The sequence below is a fragment of the Rhipicephalus sanguineus genome, chromosome 3 (genome assembly GCF_013339695.2).
Source record: "Rhipicephalus sanguineus isolate Rsan-2018 chromosome 3, BIME_Rsan_1.4, whole genome shotgun sequence".
NCBI classification, from domain to species: Eukaryota; Metazoa; Arthropoda; class Arachnida; order Ixodida; family Ixodidae; genus Rhipicephalus; species Rhipicephalus sanguineus.
In genome coordinates this window covers 108344267-108367360 of record NC_051178.1, presented here as the reverse complement: position 1 = coordinate 108367360, position 23094 = coordinate 108344267, and the positions used below count along the sequence as shown (strand labels likewise).

The 23094-nt window shown below is 46.5% G+C and overlaps 1 protein-coding gene across 1 annotated transcript in view; it reads right to left on the bottom strand.

Moving 5' to 3' along the window:
* The window catches only part of LOC119386914 (ATP-binding cassette sub-family F member 2), a 37074-nt gene extending 18625 nt beyond the window's left edge, over positions 1-18449 (bottom strand). Inside the window, exons 1-6 of the mRNA XM_037654200.2 lie at positions 18321-18449; positions 17373-17559; positions 12693-12908; positions 9153-9341; positions 8639-8779; positions 1283-1409 (exon numbers count right to left, since the gene is read on the bottom strand). Coding sequence (XP_037510128.1) covers positions 1283-1409; positions 8639-8779; positions 9153-9341; positions 12693-12908; positions 17373-17553 — 854 coding nt within the window. The 5' untranslated portion in view covers positions 17554-17559; positions 18321-18449. The remainder of the gene's footprint in view (positions 1-1282; positions 1410-8638; positions 8780-9152; positions 9342-12692; positions 12909-17372; positions 17560-18320) is intronic.
* Positions 18450-23094: the final 4645 nt, after the last annotated feature.

Genomic DNA, 23094 nt, shown 5'->3' with positions numbered 1-23094 from the left:
CTGATAGAGTGCGACGTTGAACGCCATAACAAGCTGTCAGCAATGTTTACACTATTTTTACTAGGTTGCCAGCACTGAAATGTTGCACTGGCTATAACTGGAGATCGTGCCAGTGTCAAAAATCCACGCAGAAGTTACCGATCTCGAAGGCTATGTTTGTTGGCTACACGTAACGGTTGCCTTTTGGCTTTAGCCAGTCACGTATCCATTGAACGGCTACCACGGCCAAACAGCAGGCCAAGCCAAGCCAAGCTTGGAATCGGCTCTGTGTGGCGTTTGAGGCGAATGACAGCGCGTACGAGTACGACGCGGATCCTAATTCGGACGAAGAGGGTACGACAACAGATTACAGAAGCGCTGCAACATCAACTAGACCAACATCGTTTCCTTTTGGCGTGTGAGGGTTTGCGTTCTCGTGTTTCTGTGGCTAGGCCTGATCTGCATCCCGAGCTTTGTGTTCTGCTCGTGCGAGGCCTGATCTGCTGAAATTTCTCCGACGCTGCCCGTTCCATGTGCGCCGTCGGAACTAAAGAAACGCGGCAACTACAAGGCCCTGACGATGGCGAAAAAAAGCGGCGATTATTCACCAGGTGGACAGTGACTGCCGTGGTGACGCACCTCCCACACCACAGCCATCAAATGCGGATTTAGCGTAGGCTGTTGCAGTGCTACGACCCGCAGGTGTGGCCAAACATTGGCTGAAATACAGGCCGACTTGGTCGCGCGTAAGCGTACATGTGTACAGACGCGCACTAACAAGTTTTTTCCAGCCGCTGGGCCAATAAAAGTGCTTTTTTCTGGTGAATCCTTTTTTTCGGACTCCCGATTATTCGGACTTTTCAGCGGTTCCCGCCGAGTCCGAATAAACGGTCGGCGACTGTATACTCCAAAAACAGGCCATACTTCTTACTTTAGTAAGCAACGAAGAAGCTCCCCTTCAATGGTCTCTGCTACAAGTGAACAAAACTTGCCACTTCCCCATTTGCTAGAAGACTGGAAGCACACGAGTGCTTGCAGGGGCTTTCGCCCCGCGAAAGCTTACTGCCATCAGTCACTGCCCAATCACAGGCCTATAAGATTGCTGTGTGGATCTACGATATCTATGGCAGATCACGCAAAAGACCTTCAAAGTCTAGAAGCAAGAGTGAAGCCATAAAGAGTTAGTGCTGTACACTCTACGACTCACACGTACCTCCTCTAACGATAACAAAAACAATATGCCAAGGCCAACGTGGATCAGGTGCAGACCAGCTCCATTAGCAAGACAAGAAAATCCACTCACGTTTTCAGTTCTTCCTCCAGCCAGACACAAGCATCCAAGTCGAGGTGGTTGGTGGGCTCGTCCAAGAGTAACACGTGCGGTCGGACGTAGAGTGCACGCGCCAGGGCAATGCGCATCCGCCAGCCTCCTGCAGCAACACCAGTTAGACCCCGTCACAAGGGACACAACTTACTGCTACGCCATCGGCAAGACTTACCAACCTTTTTCTATTATTGTTTCTCACCGCACTCCATGCAATAAGCATAGCCAATATGGCTGCGACTTGTCAAGATAATTAAAACACAAGAGGAGTCTACCGCAGGACCTTCCCCATATTATTCCTCTGCCCACCCTGTGTGATGTGTTTGCCATGTAGCACCCGTTTAAACCGTTCTATGGCTCCGAGATAACTGCTGGAGTTTTACACGCCAAAACCACCACATGATTATGAGGCACGCTGTAGTAGGGGGACTATAGATTAATTTTCACAACCTGGGGTCCCTTAACATGCACCTTGTGGGGATGCTCCCATGCCCTGACAGGGTGTTTCCACTGCATGGCACTAGCATGTCCTGTGAGCCAGCTTCACCGCAGGACACGGGCCAAGCCGAGATGGTGCCAGTATTCTTGCGGTGGCACCACCCCGGATATGCAAGGCCATGAAGACAGGTGCTCTTTCTCTTGGACCTGGAAGCAGACCACGTGCACCTTCCTGTTCCCCCAAATACACCTCTTTTCAAGAGAATCACATTGGCTTGAGTTTCTGGCAGGGCCACACTTTACTCGCTCGTTGTCCTGGCGTGGCGAGTCGAACATCATAGATTCTGCAGCATGTTACGTTGGCATGCTAATACACTCAAACCTCGATATAACGAACACGGATATAATGAATTATCGGTTATAACAAAGTAAATGAAGACTTGTCTTGTCATAGATGCATTGTTACAAATAAACGTTTAAAGGGAGACGCTCCTCGAAACAACTTTTTTTTTTATTTCTTCTAATACAGACTTGAAAATTCTGTTACATGTATAGTTTTTCATTCAGATTTCAAATATGTCATTACTTTTCATGTAGCTGCTACAGTTGTTGAGTTATGCCATACACAAATGGCAAAATGTTACACTTTGTGTGGGAACTCTTTTATGTACTAAACTTTCAGTAAAAGTATTGTGTTGAATCTTATTTGACTCTTTGTAGACTGTAAAGTGCTAATATCTATCCAGATATTCTGCAGAGATAATGAAACTAATAAAAAAAATTGTACTTTGTAACTGATTATTTTCAATCTCCTTTGAAACTGTAACCGAATATTTTCACAACTAATGCTGATAGATATTGCAATTTCAAGCAGATATTAGCATTCTACATGGCTTGAAAGATACGTGTGCCAAGTTTCGTTACTACAGTCGAACCCGTTTATAATGAACTCGAAAGTGTCGCGAAAAGTGGTCGTTATACAGTCGAGCCAGACTATATCGAACCCGTTTATATCAAATTATCCCGTATATCGAACAATTTCTAAACACGGTAAATTTACATTGAGAATATATAGCAAAAGTTACTGTTACATCGAACGAAAATAGCAACGACAACCGATATATCAAACTCCATGTGCCTCAAAAGTGCCCCAGCAAGTTGGCTTTCCCTCGCGGTGGCGGGGAAAACTGCCGGCGCCACCCTAGAAAAAGTGGTTTAGACCCGGTTGTGCACGGGCGAACACCCCCCTGCAAGAAATGATCCTGGCCCGCTCGCAGCGCTTACAGCCAATCAGAGGCCGTCGTGCTTTCTCCGCGGTACAGAGGCGGTAGAAGTGAGCGCCATTTTTTCTTTCTTTATTCTTGTGTGCCTGCTGCTGCCTGTTTTCCTCGAGTCCTCATTCAGCGTGGTCCGTGCTGGTGGTGTTGCCTGTTGGGGCTCTGTGAACCTTCGTGTCGGCAGGGAGCTTAAGATAGACTTGCTCGGAGCAGTAGCTCGGAGTAGATCGTGGGCAGATGTCACGAAGGAGACGATCCAGAACTGCTTTAGGCGTGCCGGCTTCCGCATGCCTGGTGATGACACCCCAAATTCCGATGACAGCACTGAAAACACCGCAGGTGTCTCCGCCGAAGTTTGGAGCGAGCCTGCAGAGTTCCCGGGAGCTATCGACGGATCGACATTCGACGAGTTCGTCAGTGCGGACGATGATGTCGCCATCATGGGTGAGCTACAAGATGAGGACTACGTTGCAGACGTCGTGCCGACCACGAGCCAAAGCGACAACAATAAGGAAATTGACGATGGCCCATTGCCTACATCCTCCGAAGTGATTAGTGCACTTGCGTTGGTCCGGCGCTATTGCGTGAATGTGGAAGGTTGCAGCCTCAGCTGCTCCGACTCATTGGACAACGTGGAGGCGTGTGTGCTGTCGCAGGCAGCGAAGTCGTTGACACAGAAGAAAATCCAGGACTATTTTGTTCCAAAGTAGGGCACGCAGGTAAGCCACCATATTAATAAAGTACTTTTCTTATTGTTATGTGCCTTTGTGTCAAAATCCTATAGCGGGCCTATATCGAATTATGCCATATATCGAACTAATAAACGTTTTTTGGCGAGTTCGATATACCCGGGTTCGACTGTATCAGTAGTTCGTTGTATATGGACTCGCCCTTAAAAACGTGCGCTTAGCGGCCAAGCCTTTTTTTTTTCTTTGCACTTTTATTAAAGTGCTAACAACCCCTTCGGTGACAAGCTAAGCCTTTTCGCGTCGTGAAGCGACGCCCATTGCGTGCTCACGAGTGAATTAACCGCCTTTGCAATGAGCTGACACCATTTCACCGAAGCGCGGTACCGCGACGTGGAGCCGATCATCCCTGGCTAGTTGCGTGCAGCGCGTCGCCTGCTCGGCTCACGGAGTCACTGCCAGGCCGCTTGCTGTATGCCGTATGCGCGCGTTTGTACGTTCTTCGTGCTTGCTTCACTCCGGACCGTGCACGGGTGTGGCGACTAGCCTCTTTGTTCAACGCGGCGAAAACAAGCATTTTGCAAGCAACGCGCACTTGACGTCTCCGCAATGCTCTCGTGGCCCTGCACGACGATGCGCGGCGCACTTGAGTTGTCACGTAGTCAAACACGCAGTATATGCTCGCTGTCAGTGCATCGACGTTTTTCGGTGCCCGCGCCGCTCAACAAGAGTGAGCTACTTTCGTTTCTACAAAGCAACGCGCACTTTAAAGCGGTCTCGCACGACGCGGCGGCGGCGAACTTGCGAAAGGCAGGCAGCATGGCGCGCTCGTACCGCTGTCAATCCGCAGTGTACGGCGTACGCCACACGCGCAGCCGAGCGGATATCTACTGATGACTGTGCACAATAAGGTTGTCGGCTATAAGTCATAATGGCACGTTCATCGGCGGCCGCCACCTCGCCTTCACTCTTTTCTGATGCTTATCCGCGAAAGCATCGCCGCAATCGCACGGAAATCGTAATCATCGATCGACCGGTCTCTGCCGTTACCGAAAAGACGGACGACCTTTTTGCGGCACATTGTGGCGTCGACGAGTTTAGGGACGCAGTGAACCTTTTTGCGATGGAAAGTTATCGCGGTTATCACTTCTTGCATTTATGCCTTCTTGCGTTCCAAGGCATTGTTTGGTTCATCGCAGGCGATCGTAGCTGCAGAGAACGGCGTCAGGATAGGTTACCGTGCGAAAGCTGACCGCAAGGCTTCATGCTGCCTACTATTTTTTTTTCTTCCTCACTGCCATTCTGCCACTGAAGAAACGCCTGGAAAGTGAACGACCTTGCTCGCAGCGTCCGAAATCTGCGCGCGGTGCTCGCCGATCTGGGATATCTTAGTCGCGAGCACCGTGGTCGCGAGTTAACTGGAGCGGGGCACGCGCAAGCGCGCTCCCCTGTCACGCTTTAGAAGGAATGTTTTAACTTTTTTTCGCTTCGTATGCGCCATATTTTTACCGCGACCGTGTCTGAAGTGTTCGTTGTAAAAGTAAAAGGCTTTGAAAAATGTTCGCTATATGTGGACGCAGCATCAATGGTTAGCATAGGAAAATCGTATGTTCACGGAAATATGGTCGTTATAACCGATAGATCGTTATATGTGAGATCGTTATAAGTGGGTTCGACTGTATACAATAAATATAGGTTTATAAAAAGCTGCCCGCAAAACGTGAAATTGTCGAAAAATATGAAAATGAGAAAAACAAGTTTGAAAGTCTGAGAAGTTGGCATTTATCAGAAAAATCACTATTTACATCAAATTGGGCCCCAATCAGCCTCGACATGTGCGTGGACGAAAGCGTAGACTCGGCAATCGGAATTTTCACAACACAGTTCGAGGAATGCCAGAAGTCCCTTGCGCTTTCCAGCCACCTCTTGGACGCTGAGCTTCCGTTCGCGGCAAGTTGGGCATGCCGAGCCCGCCACAAGTGCCGTGAGCGCGCCGATTTCTCAAAGCATCGTATTGACCGGTAGGTGCTCACCTACCGGTCTAGGCTCACTCTCGAAGAATCCAATCTTCTTTTGGGATGCACTGATAAATTCCACAGCAGCGTCAATTTCACAACGACTGTCGCGGGGTTAGGTGTCGGCGTTAGGCCTATCCGATATCGGAGCGTCGGGGGCATCGTCTATCGCTGTCGCTTTGGGAAGCATCCGACGCAGTTTCCCTCGATACTTGTGGCGAGTCCTGAACTTTCGAACATCAGAACTGCGCTTTTTAAGGCTTGCCATGGCACGAAAATACAGAAGAAACGCAGAACAGCTTGACCGCAGCGTTTGAGGCTTCGCTCTTTTGCCGGAGAGATAGGAGGGAGAAGGGGGTGGAATGCGCCGCCGTCCAATGGCGGCCTCGCGCTGCGTGCCGCGAAATTCAAAACGCTCGACGTACGCATTGTTTTTCACGTTTTTTGTTTATTCTGCATGAAGACATGAGACTAACCCCTAGTGGATTGTGGAGAAGACAGCTTACGCTGCATGCGAGCAGAATTGCAAATGGCGGGCATCGCGTCATTTTCGCAACAGAAGGACGCAAACTACACCATTTTTCGCGACTTTTGCGCATTTCTCGCGTCACTGCTGCTCACTTGGAAGCCTTTTTAGATAACTTCTCGTGCGAATTCCAGCTTGATATTTTCAAAAATAACAGATTATAGGCCAAGGATGCCAATACAGCTGAAAAAAACGTCTCCCCTTAAAATAAATTTTCGGATATAACGAAGTTATTTTCGTGGCAGATGTGACATTTTTATAATGAGGTTTGAGTTATCGGTACAATTCAACTAGCGGGCTTACTATGTAAAAGGTGCAAATGAATGCCCTTTGTTCCATGAGTGCGAGACACCACATCTGGCGCCCAACGTGGGGCTCTTGGGACATATGATGACAGTTTTTCCCTCGGTTAGAGGCAACCCTTGCTTGAACCAGGATAGATAATGCCTAGCGTGAATTTTGATCACAAGCAATGGCAGCGTGCCTTCTTGATAGAGAGTTTATCGGTTGCTGTTCGTGTTTAAACATTTTGGCATGCCAAGATATTTTGCGTGTTTTTCAAAGAGCCTCGTTGATGCGAGAGCCACGCGGTCTGCATCCTGGGAAGCGAGGCCTAGAGCCCATTAATTTGGCAAGCCTAAGTGAGTGCGTACGGCAGCCTTGTGGGTGGTTCAGATCAACTGAACCGAGGCCTCTTGGAATATGCAGGTGCTGTTTTCACTGCAAAGTGCCAGTGGTGGCACCTGAAATTGACCGACTTTTGGTCCATTGCTTCAGAATACGGCAAGCTGTGTACCGTAAACGTTACTACACGGTTTTTTTCTTCGCTTCATTCCAATTTGTGGTTTTCTGTCAAGTTGCATAACCGGTTAATACGTATTTTTCCCACGTCCCCACCAACTACGTAATAATGAGGTTTCACTGTGTGCACCGCATGGATTAATAATAAATTTTAGGGTTTAACGTACCAAAACGATTATGAGGGATGCCATAGTGGAGGGCTCTAGAAATTCTGACCGCCTGGGGTTATTTAATGTGCACCTAAATCTAAGTACAGCTCAGACCACTTATAACGTAACCGCTTACAGTGCAGTACTGGCTATAATGCAGTTTTTTCTGACTCCTGTTTACCCTCCCATAGATCTCCATGTATACGCATACCGCTTATTGTGCAGTCCCCCGAGATGAAAGACTGGTTATAATGCGGCTGCCGGAACGTTCTCAGAGATGCCGAGGGAGCGAGCGTGCTTCTCAGAGGAGTTGCGCCAGCGGGGGACAAAGCGGCGACGGCGCTATAAAGGAGGAGGGGACGTGGAACGAACGAAGGAGTGGGGGGAGGAAAAAATAAGGGATGGCGGTGGGGGAACGCTTGACATGCGCGCTCCGCTACGAACAGGCGCCTGCGTTCGCATCAAGAGCACGTTACCGTTGTTTGTCTTCGTCGGGAAAATAGTTGCTTCGTCGTAGAGTGCAGATATCGCGCGTGCGACCTCGATTCCCCGCAAGTAACAATGCTTTGAGACACGATTGACCTTTCAGCCACAACAGGCGTACTTACAAGCTTGGAAGACTTTTTCAGGATAGTTGCCGCGGCTGTTCTCCTGGCCGCAAATCGAAACTTTGTTTCACGTGTGATGCCCTAGATTTAGCTCGTGAGTGTAATCTCTTCTACGCCCGATCTCCGTGTTGTCTAGGGCAAGCTTCTCACGACGGCATACCAAGTTGCAACGCGCACGCTAGGCCTAACAAACCCTAGCTGCCATGTCGGCGGCCGTGGACTACAGAAGTTGCGGTTTGGTGCCGAGTCAATGAAACATTTTGCAGTTGTTGCATTTAGATGGGGTGACTTACATCTTTAACGAAAATGCGTGCGTGCGTGTGAAACACTTGAGTGGTGGTTTGTGGTCACCACCGTTTTCGACATCGCGCACGTGCAGTGTGTTACCGCGGCGACTTCCCATGATGGCACATTTTTTCCACGTTCGTTATGTCGGCACCGCAGGTCCGCGGACGCTAACCATTCAGCATTTTTAAATGTAAGCAGATGCACACTTAGTCTTATGTCCCAGTCGCATGCCTCCATAGTCAGAATCGCGCGCCTGCCTGTTGGTCATGTTTTGCACACGTGCAACCTTTCAAAAATGTTGTTTTGGTTATAGTGCGTTACCGCTTATAGTGCAGATATTCGAGACTCCGACGACTTACGTTATATGCGGTCTATGCTGTACATAGGCCTCTAGCATTTGCGTCTCCATTCAGTCCCGCGACCTTCGGGTCGGCAGTCTAGCACCATAACCACTACACCACCATGGCGGGTACACCGCATGAATTGCAAGAGAAGTCGCCACACAATAAAAGGCACATCTTCACGTGGTGGCCTGCTCTGAACTTACCCGAAAAGTCCTTGCACTTCTTCTGCTGCATGGCGGTTGTGAACCCCAGGCCGTGCAGAATGTAGGCCGCCTTCATTTCGGCCATGTCGGCACAAATGTCGTCGAGACGTTCGTAGACATCAAGCAGCTGCTCCTGGGCGTCTGCACGGGCAACAGGAAAGACCCAGATTAACGAAACACACTCATGCACTTACATTTTCACAACTACTGCAGGATGAAAGAGTGCCCTTCTGCAGCCACGAGGGCAGCAGTCTGCGGGGCAGCATTTGTTTGTATCACTGCAGGATGAAAATAAGTTTACAATAACTGTAGTCTAGCACGCTATCGCCTAATGAATCTTGGCTGGTGCAGTCGGGAAATCTGTAGTACTACTGCACCAAAATTTGTATGAGTTTTTATCATATCACCCGAGATTATGCTGTATGACGAAATTACCACAAACCCTGTCAAAGACGGGCATGTGCGCCAGCTAGCAACAATGTGGCCAAAGCAGAGGGAGAGATGTTGTAGGTACCGTCGTCTTCAATGTGTGCCAGCTCTTCGGCAAGCTTCTCAAGGCGGTTGCGCTCGCTGTCTACCTCCAGGACGGCCTGCAGCGCCGTCTTCTCGCTGGGCGCAATCTCTCGCGTCAGGTGGTAGATGTCCAGCTGCGACTGGATGGGCACCTCCCGGCGACCCAGTGCCGACAGCAGCGTCGATTTGCCTGTGTTCGTCGAGACCACCATGAAACAACGGCTACATAACAGCAACTCCAGTGTAATAATGTTCACGTGGTCCAGTGCTCGAGACAGAGAACACGAAGCAAGCAAGCTTTTTGCTGCCGCAAACTTGCATCCTTTTGCAATTTGATAGCACTTCGTCCAATTTCATTCGAAAGGCATGCGAGACATACTTGACGCCATTTTCGTATAAATAATTAAGACAACGAGAATGCTTGCGTATCTTTTCACTAGAGACAATGGTGATAGCCTCGCCACTGGATTGAACGCGGTGGATTTTGTGCGGCCAAAGTTCAGCATGAAGTGCAACAAAAATGGCCATTATTATTACGTGCATTAGGAAAGGCCACGCAATCACTGCTACAAATGGACAATGTGACACTGTCTGATATTGCAAGACAAAAAAATATTTTGTAAACTACAGCACTGAGCCACCATACTAAAAAGAGAGAGGGGAAGAGAAGAAAGAAGCTGGTCCACATTATTTTGTTGTGTGCTGTCAAATGGGTTTTTTTAAGTGTACAAAGTGTACAGCACTTAGCAATTCCAGCACGATAACCACTTCACATGACAGTTGGGGCCCTCTGCACAACCAATGGATGCTTGAGGCATCTAGGCTGATGCACTGTGGTTTATGACAAAAGAAATAGCCTTTGCGACTCATTTTTAACTGCATTATTTGGCCATCCGGCAATCATGTGATAATAATAATAATATCATCTGGGGTTTAACGTCGCAAAACCACGATATGATGATGAGAGACGCCGTAGTGGAGGGCTCCGGAAAATTTTGACCACCTGGGGTTCTTTAACGTGCACCTAAATCACACACGGGCCTCAAACATTTTCGCCCCCATCGAAAATGCAGCCGCCGCAGCCGGGATTCGATCCCGCGGTCTTCGGGTCAGCAGTCGAGCGCCATAACCACTGGACCGCCGTGGCGGGGCATCCAATCACGTGATGCTTACTGGCAGACAAATATGAAGTCTGAATCGCAGAGTGTCATACTTTGCTAATTATTTCAAACATCTTTTCACACATAGAACGAATCTATCTATGCTATGCTGCTGATTACTATTCACTAGGGGTGTGCGAATATTCGAAATTGCGAATATTTTTCGAATAGTGTTTGCTATTCGATTCGATTCGCACTGGAATTTTACTATTCGAACTTCCCAAAAACAAATGCAGTCAACGTCTAACTGAAAGTGACCCCTGATTTTCAATATGCTTCACCTCATTACACTCTCATATGGCGGCAAAGCTGCCTTTAAGCTCCGTTACGGTCGAACTTTGCCAAAAGACAGTCAACGTCTGATTAGAAGTGGTCCCTAGATTTTCAATATGCTTCACCTCATCACCCCAGGTATTGCGGCAAAGCTGCCTTTCAAGCTCCATTACGGTCGAACTTTGCCAAGATACAATCAACGTCCAATTGAAAGTGGTCCCTAGATTTTCAATATGCTTCACCTCATCACACCCCCGTATTGTGGCAAAGCTGCCTTTCAATCTCCACGGTCGCAAATGTATCAACTCAAGAAAACACTGGTTCGAACATGGAGATGAAAAATGTGGCAATGGTGGGGGCTCAATTAATGCTGTTTTGGACCTGAAATTTGAGCAGGAAGTCCAAAAAATCGGAAGCCGAAGCTTTTTAGCATCCAAAATTTCAGATGTTCTTATATATCGACGTCTACGAGGCAGATTTGGAAGTCCGGACTTGGGAGCACACCCTTGTCCTCCACATCAGTTGGGTTGCCACAGAAGTTGAAAGAGGAGGAGAGGCTGAGGAAATGGCATCTTTGCATATCACGTGTAAAGTGTTGTCGGCTACACTTTGGTTGCACCAAACCATGTACAGTGGCGGTCAAAATTTTGCGGACCACGGGAGCGCGTGGCAGACAGCACCGAGGCGCCTTCTCACGGCTGCTTGCGAAGCTCTAGAGCGCGCACTGCGCACGCGCATCCTTGTTTACCTGCCGGCCTGATCGTTCGCTCGCTGCAAGTGCGCGCGCACCAGAACGCCAGAGAAAGTGCAAGGTGCCGCTGCTGCAGTCACCGCGGAAGCCCCAAGCGATTTGCCTAAAAGAAAACTTTTCTACTTGGCGAAAACTTCGTCCTGGTCTGGACAAATTTTTCGTCAGGTTTCAACATTTTTCTTCTTCATTTTTCAACCCATGTGGGTTTTTCTTGCAGGTTTGTGCTACAAACCGGTCGATGCTAAGTTTTTTCTTTTATAGCGCATATCAACGGGCGCATGATAGTTGCACCGATCACCACACACAAAAAAAAAAATTGCAGCATGCATGAGTTCCACGAATGGAAGCTGCTTATATGTCTTCTCACATATGTCGATTTGAGACAAACTGGCGCAAAGCGTATTTTCCACGATGCGAAGCGTCTGGGAACAAAGCGCAGAGTGTAGCACGCACTGAGCACTGCCAGTACAAGTTACATATTTTCGTCGCGATATCACCGCTCGGTGCTTCCGCGGCGACTGCAGAAGCGGCACCGCGGCACCTTCAGATTTCTCTGGCGTTCCGGCGCGCGCGCACTTGAAGCGAGCGAACGAGCAGGCCGGCAGGTAAACAAGGATGCGCGTGCGCAGTGCGCGCTCTAGAGCTTCGCAAGCAGCCGTGAGAAGGCGCCTCGGTGCTGTCTGCCATGCGCTCCCGTGGTCCGCAAAATTTTGACCGCCACTGTACATAAATACAATTCAGCCTCTACATTGCCTCATTCTTGATAACACAACTATGAAACACCACCCTACCAGTGCTTCATCAACCTAGCGAAAATAAACACTTTCATGTTGCTATCTCATAAGAATATGCTTAGGAATCCTCTTTAACTTTTATCTGAAATGTCGCTTCGAAGTATTCGGAAAAATATTCTAGAAATATTAGAAAAATATTCGATTCAATTTGCACTCACACTTCAACATTCGAATTGGCTTCGTACCCAAAATTTTGCTATTCGCACAGCTCTACTATTCACACAAAGCAAATAAAAATCTTATGTGAAAGAAGCCTCGCAAGAGCTTTCTTTGTCCGCTTTATGTTCTTTCTGGAGTTAGTCAAACAAGTGTTAGTGTCGCAAGATACTATGCTATTATATCATTACTAGTATATCAGTCGTACCGTATGGCCTAGTAGGAGGTAACGTTGAAAAGTGGTTGGGATGGTAACCATGTTGCATTCCACACTAAGTAAGGTTTCAGGCCCAATCGTGTCGTGCACAACCATTTGTCAGCACTCCAAATAAGCGCGAGAGTCAAGTAAGTCAACGTCAACAAAATAACACCAGACACGTAACGAATGCTCAAGAGAGCAGACTCACCGCTGCCGTTGAGGCCGATGAGCCCGTACCGCTGGCCACAGTTGAGCTCAAGGCGCGTGTCGACCAAGATCTCCACGCCGTGGAAGGTGATGGACAGGTTGTCAATCTTGACGTCCCGCGAGCGTGGGTGCACGGCCAACACTCCAGTGCAGGCCCTCGCTGCCGCATTCAACCGCACGTCTTCTTCGAGGCGTCGCACGAGCTCACGCTCGGCCTCTGCAAGATGTGCGCACACAATGTGGACCACAAATCAGTCTCAGTCATGCTGGCTTAGCTCTGCACCCAGAAAGGCTGTGGACAGTGCAAATACATGCATATGGAAATTATTTGTTATCACTATGTTCACTAGGTACATGTTTTCACATTTTTGTTATGTTTTATTAAATGTTGCGTTATGTGTGCCTTTTCATTTGCATTCTCTTTGCATACTGCATGTAAGTAAGTCGATTAAATTATATCTCACTTTTCACACATACACTTTTATCTTTGCGATGTACGTGCCTTTTTTTTATTGCCATTCGCTTTCACCTATTTTAAAACATCTTTATGTAATGGACCCGTTATTTAACCTAAGTGGCTAAAGATCCAGATGCATGACTGTGATACTGTACCATTTCTGTTTGCCAATAAAGATATTTTTTCATTAATTTTCATTTAAAAATATGCAAAGCTGTGCTCTCTTTTTCATACAACGGTGTTTTCTTTTATGCGATTCAAATGAAGTAAAATATGTCAACAAAACTGCAACAGGAGTAAACTAATTGTGAGGATTTGATCTGTTTAACCAACATTAGAGAGTAACTGGCTCTGTTTTCATCACCGGACATGAAGTATTCTAGTGTTTTACAACGAAAGCTGTTATGAGATCACAACAGCAGTGCCGTAGTTGTCCGCCGCTGCCAGTGTCAGTAACCGCTATCGTGCAAAATGAGAAAAAAATCTTGGAGGACGCTTGAGCTTTGCCTTCTCAATTGCTAGCCTAGCTTCAGTTCTCAGTGCATGCCTCAATTGTGCCACAAGGAAAGGAATGTCTGTGCTCGTAACATTGGTCGTTTAAAACTATCCTAGAATGCCTACTGCAAGAACAGTTTTCAAGTGCCCACTCCGCCATAATTCTTTTTGCGAATCAGCGAAGGGCCCACTACGCATCCGTAGGGCAACAAGCGAACCTATGCAGCTGCTCCCTTTGTTGATGTTTCTGCAGCTGATGATGATAAAATATGTCTGAGCGCTTTGTAATGGGTGGGCCTTTAAAACACCCATTCGTTGTGAAGTCACATGTTTTGATGCCTGACACGATTCCACGCTTCTGCCACGCAATATTACATGCGTAAAGGAGACTCCTTCCACTACATGAGATTCATATAGTGTTTTTTTCCGAAGCAGTTTCAAGCAATAGCGTGGCGCTGTGGTAGAACACCTGCTTGCCACGCAGACGGCCTGGGTTCGATTCTCACTTGAATCGAAGGTTTTTATTATTTATTTTATTTGCATCTTTCTCGATTTTTCAGTGACGGGAAAGATGACAATTTTTCGCTGACAACCAACAACACAGACACCGGACTTTTTGTGAAATGAGCTCTTTAACACTGTAACGCGGGCACTCTGTGTGGGAGTCGAATATTCTACCACAGAGTCATGCTGCTGCTTGAAACTCCTTTGCAAGAAGACCCTATACAGGCGTCATGTCGGGCAAGGAATCGCGTTAACATACAGGTTACTGTGTTATAGCGTGGTGGAAGAGCAATATAACAACCAGGTGTCACACAATGTGAATTGCGCAACGAGTGTATGGTTTAAAGTTTCTCACCCACTACAAAGTGCTCTCGATAATTTTTTGTCATCAGCCACAGCATCAACAAAGTGTACACAATTTCTTACAGATGTGTAGCGGGTACCTCGCTTATCTGCAGAATGACGAATGAAATCAAGAATTGAACGAAATCTTGTCTTGTCGGGAAGTAATAGCATTGAAGAAGGAAAAAGACAGGACGCCGACCAAGAAGGTGTCAAAAATATAATAAAATGACGTTTCGGCTTCCACACGGAAGTCTTGTTCACTTTGAGTGAACAAGGCTATGAATGAACAAGGCTTCCGTGTGGAAGCCGAAACGTCATTTTATTATATTTTTGACACCTTCTTGGTCGGCGTTCTGTCTTTTTCTTTCTTCAGAATGACGAATAATAGCACAGGCACAGTGGGTGCTTCCTTGCCTCACAGAAATTATGATTATGATTAATGGGGTAGTGGATACCTTGCAGACGTACTTGTATTAGTTACCCCAAGAGAGTTTAGAACGGGCTCTGGAAAGGCCGCTCTTCCAGTTTTCGCTGTGTCGTTCCACGCAAGCCTGGAATTTTTTTTTTCCACAGCAAAGTAACGTGTTCTGTAGGTTAGCATAGCACGAGCAAGTAGAATCGTACCAGATTCATTTAAAGAGCACCACCGACACAACCTCGACGACCTTTAGCACGACAAATGTCTAAAAGGCAAACAGAACAGCTGCTCTCAAAAAGCACAAATGAAAGACAGATGGACGCTTTTTCAGCAAATGAAATCAATGTACACTATGTGCAACCTTCCAAAGAAGTTGCCAACGACAGAAACATTGCCGTCGCTAACAGCAGCAACAACACAAGAGTAATTTATTCATTTCTCATAATGCTTACGGCAAGTCGGTGATTCAATTACTGTACTTTTATTCAAAACTGTGTTATGACTCATTTTGTAAAAAACATGTTTAATTATTTTGTAGTCACGAGTTTCTTGCAGCCATGTGTTAAGGAAATTTTATTGATTATAAATTAACCTCTGGGGTTTAACGTCCCAAAACCACAATATGATTATGAGAGATGCTGTAGTGGAGGGCTCCGGAAATTTCGACCACCTGGGGTTCTTTAACGTGCACCTAATCTAAGTACACGGGCCTCAAACATTTTTTGCCTCCATCGAAAATGCAGCCTCCGTGAAAAAATTGTAAAGTTGATGCATCCATCAAAAGATCATAATTTTTTGCCTGAAGGAGATATGAGCTTTATATTACTTGAGATATTAAAAATAAACATACAGGTGATTTCATTTGTCCAGAGGGAAGTGCTTATTTAAAAAATCTTGCTCCATATTGGCGTTGGAACCAAGCCACCGCAGTGAGCCTTGAACAAGAGTTCAGCAGCAGTGCGACGCAAACATTGAGCTGCCTTCTAATCCCTAGTGCATTAAATTCCCGATAGCATGTATTTTGCATATGTTTGGTTGACCAAGATGCAGCCAAAGCAAAGCTTAGTAGATCACTACGAAAACCCTGCCTTCATGGAATTTCTTAATTGCAAACAAACTGCAGCACACTATGAGCATCTCAACTACCTGTTTCTAAGAAACAGAGCCACAACATTTGTAAAGGACACTGATAATATGCCACCGCTTGTACGTGATGCCACAGAACAGTTTTGGATAATGCCCTGTGGTTAGACAATGGCACATGGCAAGCTGATATTTCATTTAAAGGGTTACTGACAACAATTCTCGAAGCTGACTTTACTCTACCATATCAATCTCCTATACAGAGACGGCTCTGGGCAAGTACGAAGCTCAGAAAATCTGATATTTTATTTCGATATTAAAGTGAACCTTCGCATGGCACACCTACTGACATCGACACTGTCGTGATGTCAGGCTACCTGTCAATTCTGGTGACTTCAAGCACCGTATGGCTAGTTGTGATGCCGTCAGGTACCAAAACATTCCAAATGGCCGCTTATGTATCACCAACATATCTTGAGTGAGCACGTAACAAGAAGCTCATACCGTGTTGTGTCGTCACGGTACAGTAGGAACCAAAACTAGCTTCTAAGAACATACTGTAATTACTTTTCTCAGGGTGCACTCATGCTTACCAGTACAAGTACATGTTTTAGGCTCTTGAGGGCATGGCCTTTCGTTTGATGCAAAAAAAAAAAAAGACAGTTGTCAGTTTTCGTGTCAGTAATCCTTAAAGCCGAAATTAGCTATTGAAAAATTCCTGAATTTCAGTCAGCCTGCTCCTGTGACTAAGTGTCCAGAAAATTTGATAACCATTGAAAAAAAATTAAGCCGAGCATATGCACAAGCTTTCTTTTTTGCTGGTTAACAAGTTCAACTCCCAAACTAAAGAATGGGTTGATGCGACAGTGGCAAATTTCTTAACGAAGGAAAATAGGGCATACTTTGTCTCACAGGCACTGGCCAAAACACCACAAAAAGGGTCCCCCTGAGAACAAAGTTGGTGTCTAAAGCAGAAAGGAGAACGGAAACTGCATAATAATTGCTGGGGTTTTACGTCCCACAACCACGATACCATTACGAGGCACGTTGTAGTGGAGGGCTCGAGAAATTTCGACCATCTGCTGCTCTTTAACGTGCACCTAAATGTAAGCACACGAGCCTCTAGCATTTCGCCTCCATCGAAATGCGGCCGCCGCGGCCAGGATTCGATCCCGCGACCTTCTTGTCAGCAGTCGAGCACCATAGCCACTAGACCACCGTGGCGGGTGCAGAAACTGCACCAAACGAAACTGAACACCTCCGCACCACACAGCTGATGGCAATCGCGACCTGTTACTCAAGACAGATAAGCCTGAGGAAGTGACGTCACGTTTCTCGTTAAAAAAAAAAAAAGAGCTAACGCCACCATAGCCACATACCGCTCATGTTGTCTCCATTCAGCAGACTGTCTCCCTGGCAGTCGCCGTTCTCGATGGTTTTGTCGGCGGCAGCATCCCCGTTGGCCGCATTTTTTACCGTCTTCTTTTGCTGCTGCTGGTTCCTGCTCTTCACTGCCTCTTTCTTCTTGGCATCGCGCTTCTTTTTGGCATCGGACGGCATGGCTCTCTGTCAAAAAAAAAAAAAAAAAAAGCGGTGCCCGTGACGTAGTTGGTTTCGCTGGCGCGAACATTTCTTATAAGCCTAAATTAGGTTAGCGAAACGCCCGAGAACCGCTATCGTATCACTTTTGCTTCCCTGTCATTTCGGCTTCGGCAGAAGAAGCGAAGGCCGAGTATGTGCAAAGATACCGAAGCGCCCGCGGCTTCCTGCGATCAGCTGTGACGCGCGCGTACGGGCAATTTTTATTGTCGACAGGCTCGGTTGAAGAGTGTAGGCCAGTACACTTATTTCCATTTTTTTTTGTTTCTTTCCTCGGAAACTTCAACAGCGGGCCATGAAAGAGAAGAACAAGCCGGTTAGCCACCGTCTAAAAGACATTAAGAACATTGCGCCGGATCTCATCAATTATCGACGTAACCGCGAGTGACGAAAAGGAGCGGCCGTACCACCGGCTGATCACGCCGAATGCGCAATTAAAACAGCGCAGCGCTGCCGAAATTACGCCGCGAACGGCAAACGCGAGTCCAAGCGATGAAGCCACCTCTTTAACGCGCTCCTTCTGTAACGAATACTCCGTAATTTATACTCGGTTCGCGAAAAAGAAAATGTAGACGTAAAAATAAGGGCGTCTGACGTGTGACAAAGGACTTCCCCTACTAGGCCACTCATTCATTCCGCTGGCAAAGCACCTCAACTATTTTCGGTGAAAGTAGGCGCATTATAAACGCCGTGAAGGTTTCAGAGGCAAACTGAAGACGTCCGCTTACCTTTAGTTTCTTCAAATTACGAGTCTCGTGATTGCTTGTTTCTTTAAATACGTTCAATAGGCACAACCGGGTTACATCCGAATCCGTATTCCAGAGACAGAAGAGCAGAGAGCGGCGTGGTGCGGAAAATAGCGCCGCAGCAAATGTTACAAAGTGTGAAGACTTAGAAAATATGAAACACCTACTAGAAAAATAAGCAAAATAAAAATGCCCCTGTAGTAATATTTATCTAATCAAATGCAATGAATATTTAGCAGTTTTTTAAAGTACATTGACGTCATGGAAAAATTGGAGAGGTGTGACAGCGGTAGGTTTGAAGCCGTTGTGGAGGCAGCCATATTACCTCAAGTGGCAAAAATGTTACAGCACACAAGCTAAAGCACTCGCTGGTGAAAGTACAGTGAAAGTGAAAGAAAATATTGGCAAAGGACAAATATCCCGGAGAGGTATTATGGCGGATGCGATCATGTTTACATGGGCAAGACGTAGCCAGAATTTTTTTTCGGGGGGGGGGGGGGGGGGGGGGGCAAGGCCTAATTGTTCGAAAGAAAGTATTTCCATGACAAAAATAAAACAAAAGTGGCCGGGAATATAGAAGGCCGGACGAATTTCGGGGGGCGGGGGGGGGGAGGGGGCGCCCTTGCCTCCGTGCCTGGCAAGACGGGAAATTTCGAGCAGGAGTGAACACCAATCGAGTATTCGGGGAGTATTTCTGCCAAACAAGTACGCTCTAAAAAAATCGAATATTTGAAGAGCATTTCTGCCACACAACGATAATCGTCATCCAGCTCGCGTACATTCCTCGCATTATCGCCGCGGTCCCGGCACTTCCACAAACGGCGCGCGCGTTATCAGCGTGACATAGCATTCTTGATAGGAAAGTGACGAGAGCTGGCAGGGGCGTAGCCAGGGGGGGGGGGGCGGTTGGGGGTGTTCAAACCCCCCCCCCCGAAATTTTTGAGTTTTGCTTGCGTATATATACATGCGCACATACCAACGCACGCACGAACATACATAAAGTATGGTTGAACCCCCCCCCCCCCCCCCCACCCGAAAAATTTTTCTGGCTACGCCCCTGAGAGCTGGGTCTTCAAGACTGGAAACGCGAGCAAGCCAGATGACGATTATTGTTGTGTAGCAAAAATACTCCCCAAATACTCGCTTTTTTCTTAGAGTGCACACTCTAAGAAAAAATCGGGTATTTGGAGAGTATTTCTGCCACTGTACAGTGCTGGGCAGTATCGAAGATACATGTATCTTAGATACTATCTCAGATACTCTATCGGTATCTTGTATCTGTATCGCGATACGTCTCGAAAGACGAGTATCTGTATTTTCGATACATTCGAAAATATATCGTGTATCTTAAGATACAAGATACTTCTATCGCAACACAACCGTGTGACACAATAATCACTGGCCAAGCTCCGCTTCTCAAGCTGGTACTGGTGCCACTAAGCCATCTGAATAAGTCTAAGGGCAGTGATGTTATTTTATATTTACGCCAGAGTCATCCAGTGAGGGTAGAAGATCAGAAGACAAGCGCGCGGACGTCTACGCCCAGCCCACGTACCTTTTGTTTTCTCGATTTCGTTTATTTTTAGTTGCGCCAATGCCGCGACACTTGCTCTTAGCCACTGTCCTGCGCCGCGTACTCCACTGCGTGCGGCGTCTATCGCGCAAATTCTGATGTTGTTACAGTGTCGTTATTGAAGACTCTCTTGAGTCTTTCTCCGTAACGAAATGTGTGCGCTCAAGAATGGGGTTGCTTTGCGTCGCGTGGATCTTACATATCAGCGATTACAAGGATCTCATGCGTGTAAGTTTGACTTGCACGCAATGAATTAACATATATGCACATAAGATTCCAACAACTTTAGCACCACTGGTACTGATGCTAGATCTAATAGAGCAAGCGTTTACCTCACAGAAAATAACTTGGCGTACCATATTTTTCACTTCCATCTACATTTATTCAAAGAATTTATGACATCGTAATTTGATTACTAGCACAAGTGCTTCCTTAGCTGTCATTTTGCATCACATACATTACCTATGTCTCTGCACTGTTTTTCCGGTCTGGTCACTGCAGTATGTCTTTTGTAACGCGCTCCCAAAATCAGATTTCTGCTTTATTCTTCTGTCTACTTTATTTCTACTACTTTTTACACATTTACACGTTGCCAAGGCGATCTTGAAAGCAATTATATAATTACGTAGGCGTGCCTTTAGTATAGAGTACAAAATATTCTGCTTACCGCTTAAGAAAATAGCGAAATTGAGTTTGCATTATAATAATGGAAATAATTAGGAACCATCTTAAAGATGTTAGGAAGGGGATTCGAGAAACGTTGTTTTACTGAATGCTCCATTTTACTCATCAGCGTCCCAGCGAGCCGTTTCAGGCAATTTTCCATAGGCACTGAATTTTCTATTGAACAGGTAAGTTGACGATACTTCATGCTCATAGCTATTAAGACGCCGTCTGTATTGCGTTTTTGTACTCATTCAATGTGAATGTTTGATGCACAACCACCTATTTTACTTATATTTATTTTCCTGTTTTAGGCCTTAAATATTTTTCGTATTACTAATCGCCACGTAATGGGAGCAAAAAGCGGCGGTGTCCTGCGACGCTTTGTGCAACTATACAATACGTCTGATACATTCCTGTGTTGTACATGTTCTCTCGTTGAAGAAAAATTGCTAAAAGATTGCACGTTAGTGAGTGTATCAACAAAGAATCCCTTACGCCAGCAGCTAACTAGAACATGGAAATTCACTGCTGTTTTACGTCATCTACGTGTACACCAGGGGTCTCAAACTCAGCTTATAGCCGGCGGGCCGCAGTCGCGAAATTTAGCTTCAAGGGCCGGGACAGTGAAGATGGTGGGGTCGGAGAGAGTTTGAACAATATGACGTTGCCATTTGAAAGGAAGCCTCTCCCCATATCTCATATACAGGTCATTTTAGGAGCTAGCTCGCCAGCTTCTTAAGCTGGGGCAATGTCCCGCGTCGTAAGCGTAGCCTTAGTTCCATAGGCGACCGCTACAGGCGCAGCTCGCGCGAAAGAGAAGTCTTCTTCCTCTTCTTCTTCGAGCGCCATGATGATGATATTAACGCAGGCAAAACCACAAATAGCATAGCCAACTGTAGCATGCGCACGCTCGCGCAAAAGAAAAGTCTTCTTCCTTTTGTTCTTCGAGCGCCTTGATGATGACATTAACGCAGGCAAAACCACATTTCCTCGATTTCCTCGACCACACGTTCGGCCACATGCTGCAAGGTCTGCGACCGTTTGTGGTTCGACAACAATGGAGCATTCACGGTTGATTATCTCCGAGCCAGCTCCTCAATCATCATTCACTTCGTGGATATGGCGTGATTTTTTTTCTGAAGGAGATTTGGAGTCAGGATTCGAGAAACATCGATGCCGATGTATACAACGAGTGAAATCTGGACGCGGATTGAAATATAGAGTTTTTGTTCCATGGTTATGTTTCAGCACATGGTGACCACATATTCCTCACGAAAGAAATGCTTGAGACCAGTCATGTCTGTGTAGCTCACGAACATACTTATTTAGAAAATAAAAACAAATGAGATGGAGACGGTCATGTGTGCCGGCCGGGCCCCTAGCGAACGGTCTCAAACCCCGTATACGCCATGCCCCCCCCCCCCCCCCAAAAAAAAAAGTCTACCAGCGTTGTTGCTGCTGTACACCTGTCCGGATATACGGTATTGTGCAAACAAGGTAAAAGTCCACACCGGTTTTTGCACCGTCGTGCGAAGGCTTCTTATTGACGTTATTGTGATTATATGGCAACCCGCTAGCTGGTCGGCAAGTTGAGCAGCGACTCCCATCAAGTGCAAAAATGACAAGCAAGAACCGCTATCAGCGAAGGTATAAAGAGTTGTCCTGTGAAGAAGCTAAAACAAGACCCAATAAGTTGTTTTGGAAGGCAACTAGTGTACTTCGAGCAAGAAGGACAAAAGTTTTGAGATACTAACAGACATTTCATTTATGTGAAACAAAATAGGTCACAGTTAAGAAATTTTCAACAAGACATTTTCGTGTATACGCGTTTGCTGCTACATTATATGGATCTATAATAACAAATTTGGGAATGTATCGAAGTATCTTAAGATACATTTGCCAAGTATCGTATCGGATACAATTATTGTGGCAGTATCTTGTATCTGTATCTCCAATACTTCTTGCCTGAGTATCTTGTATCGTATCGCGATACAATTTCAAAGTATCTTTGCCCAGCCCTGTAAATTATACCTAACATGACGCCGCGGCGAAAACCCGCCGAGAGGGTCCATATAATTGCTATCGCAACAAGAAGCGATGTGTACGCAACTTTTGTTTTGTTTGTAATTTACTTCGTGAGATGTTCACCGCCAGGGTTGAAATTGGCTCTACGCGATTCGACCAGGCCAGTAGAAGGCATCTCACTTTTAGCAGTCTGGATATCTGCTACTGCTCTGCCCTTCTCAGCCATTCCGAAGAGGAAGACACCAAGGAGTGTGTTGATTCGACAGTGGACGCATAACTCGCCATGGTACAGGATAAGTGGAGAGACCGTGTTTTGCGAACCGTGCGCAAAAAAGGTGAGCCGACATGCATTTACGTTGCGTGAGTGTTTCATTCGTTATCCGAAACTATGAAGTCCATTGCGATGCGTTCGTTGACATATACCGTCATGGCTGGGATTCGCTGTTAGATTTCGCATATACTGTTCCTTGCGCTAGCAAAAGGAAGGAGGCA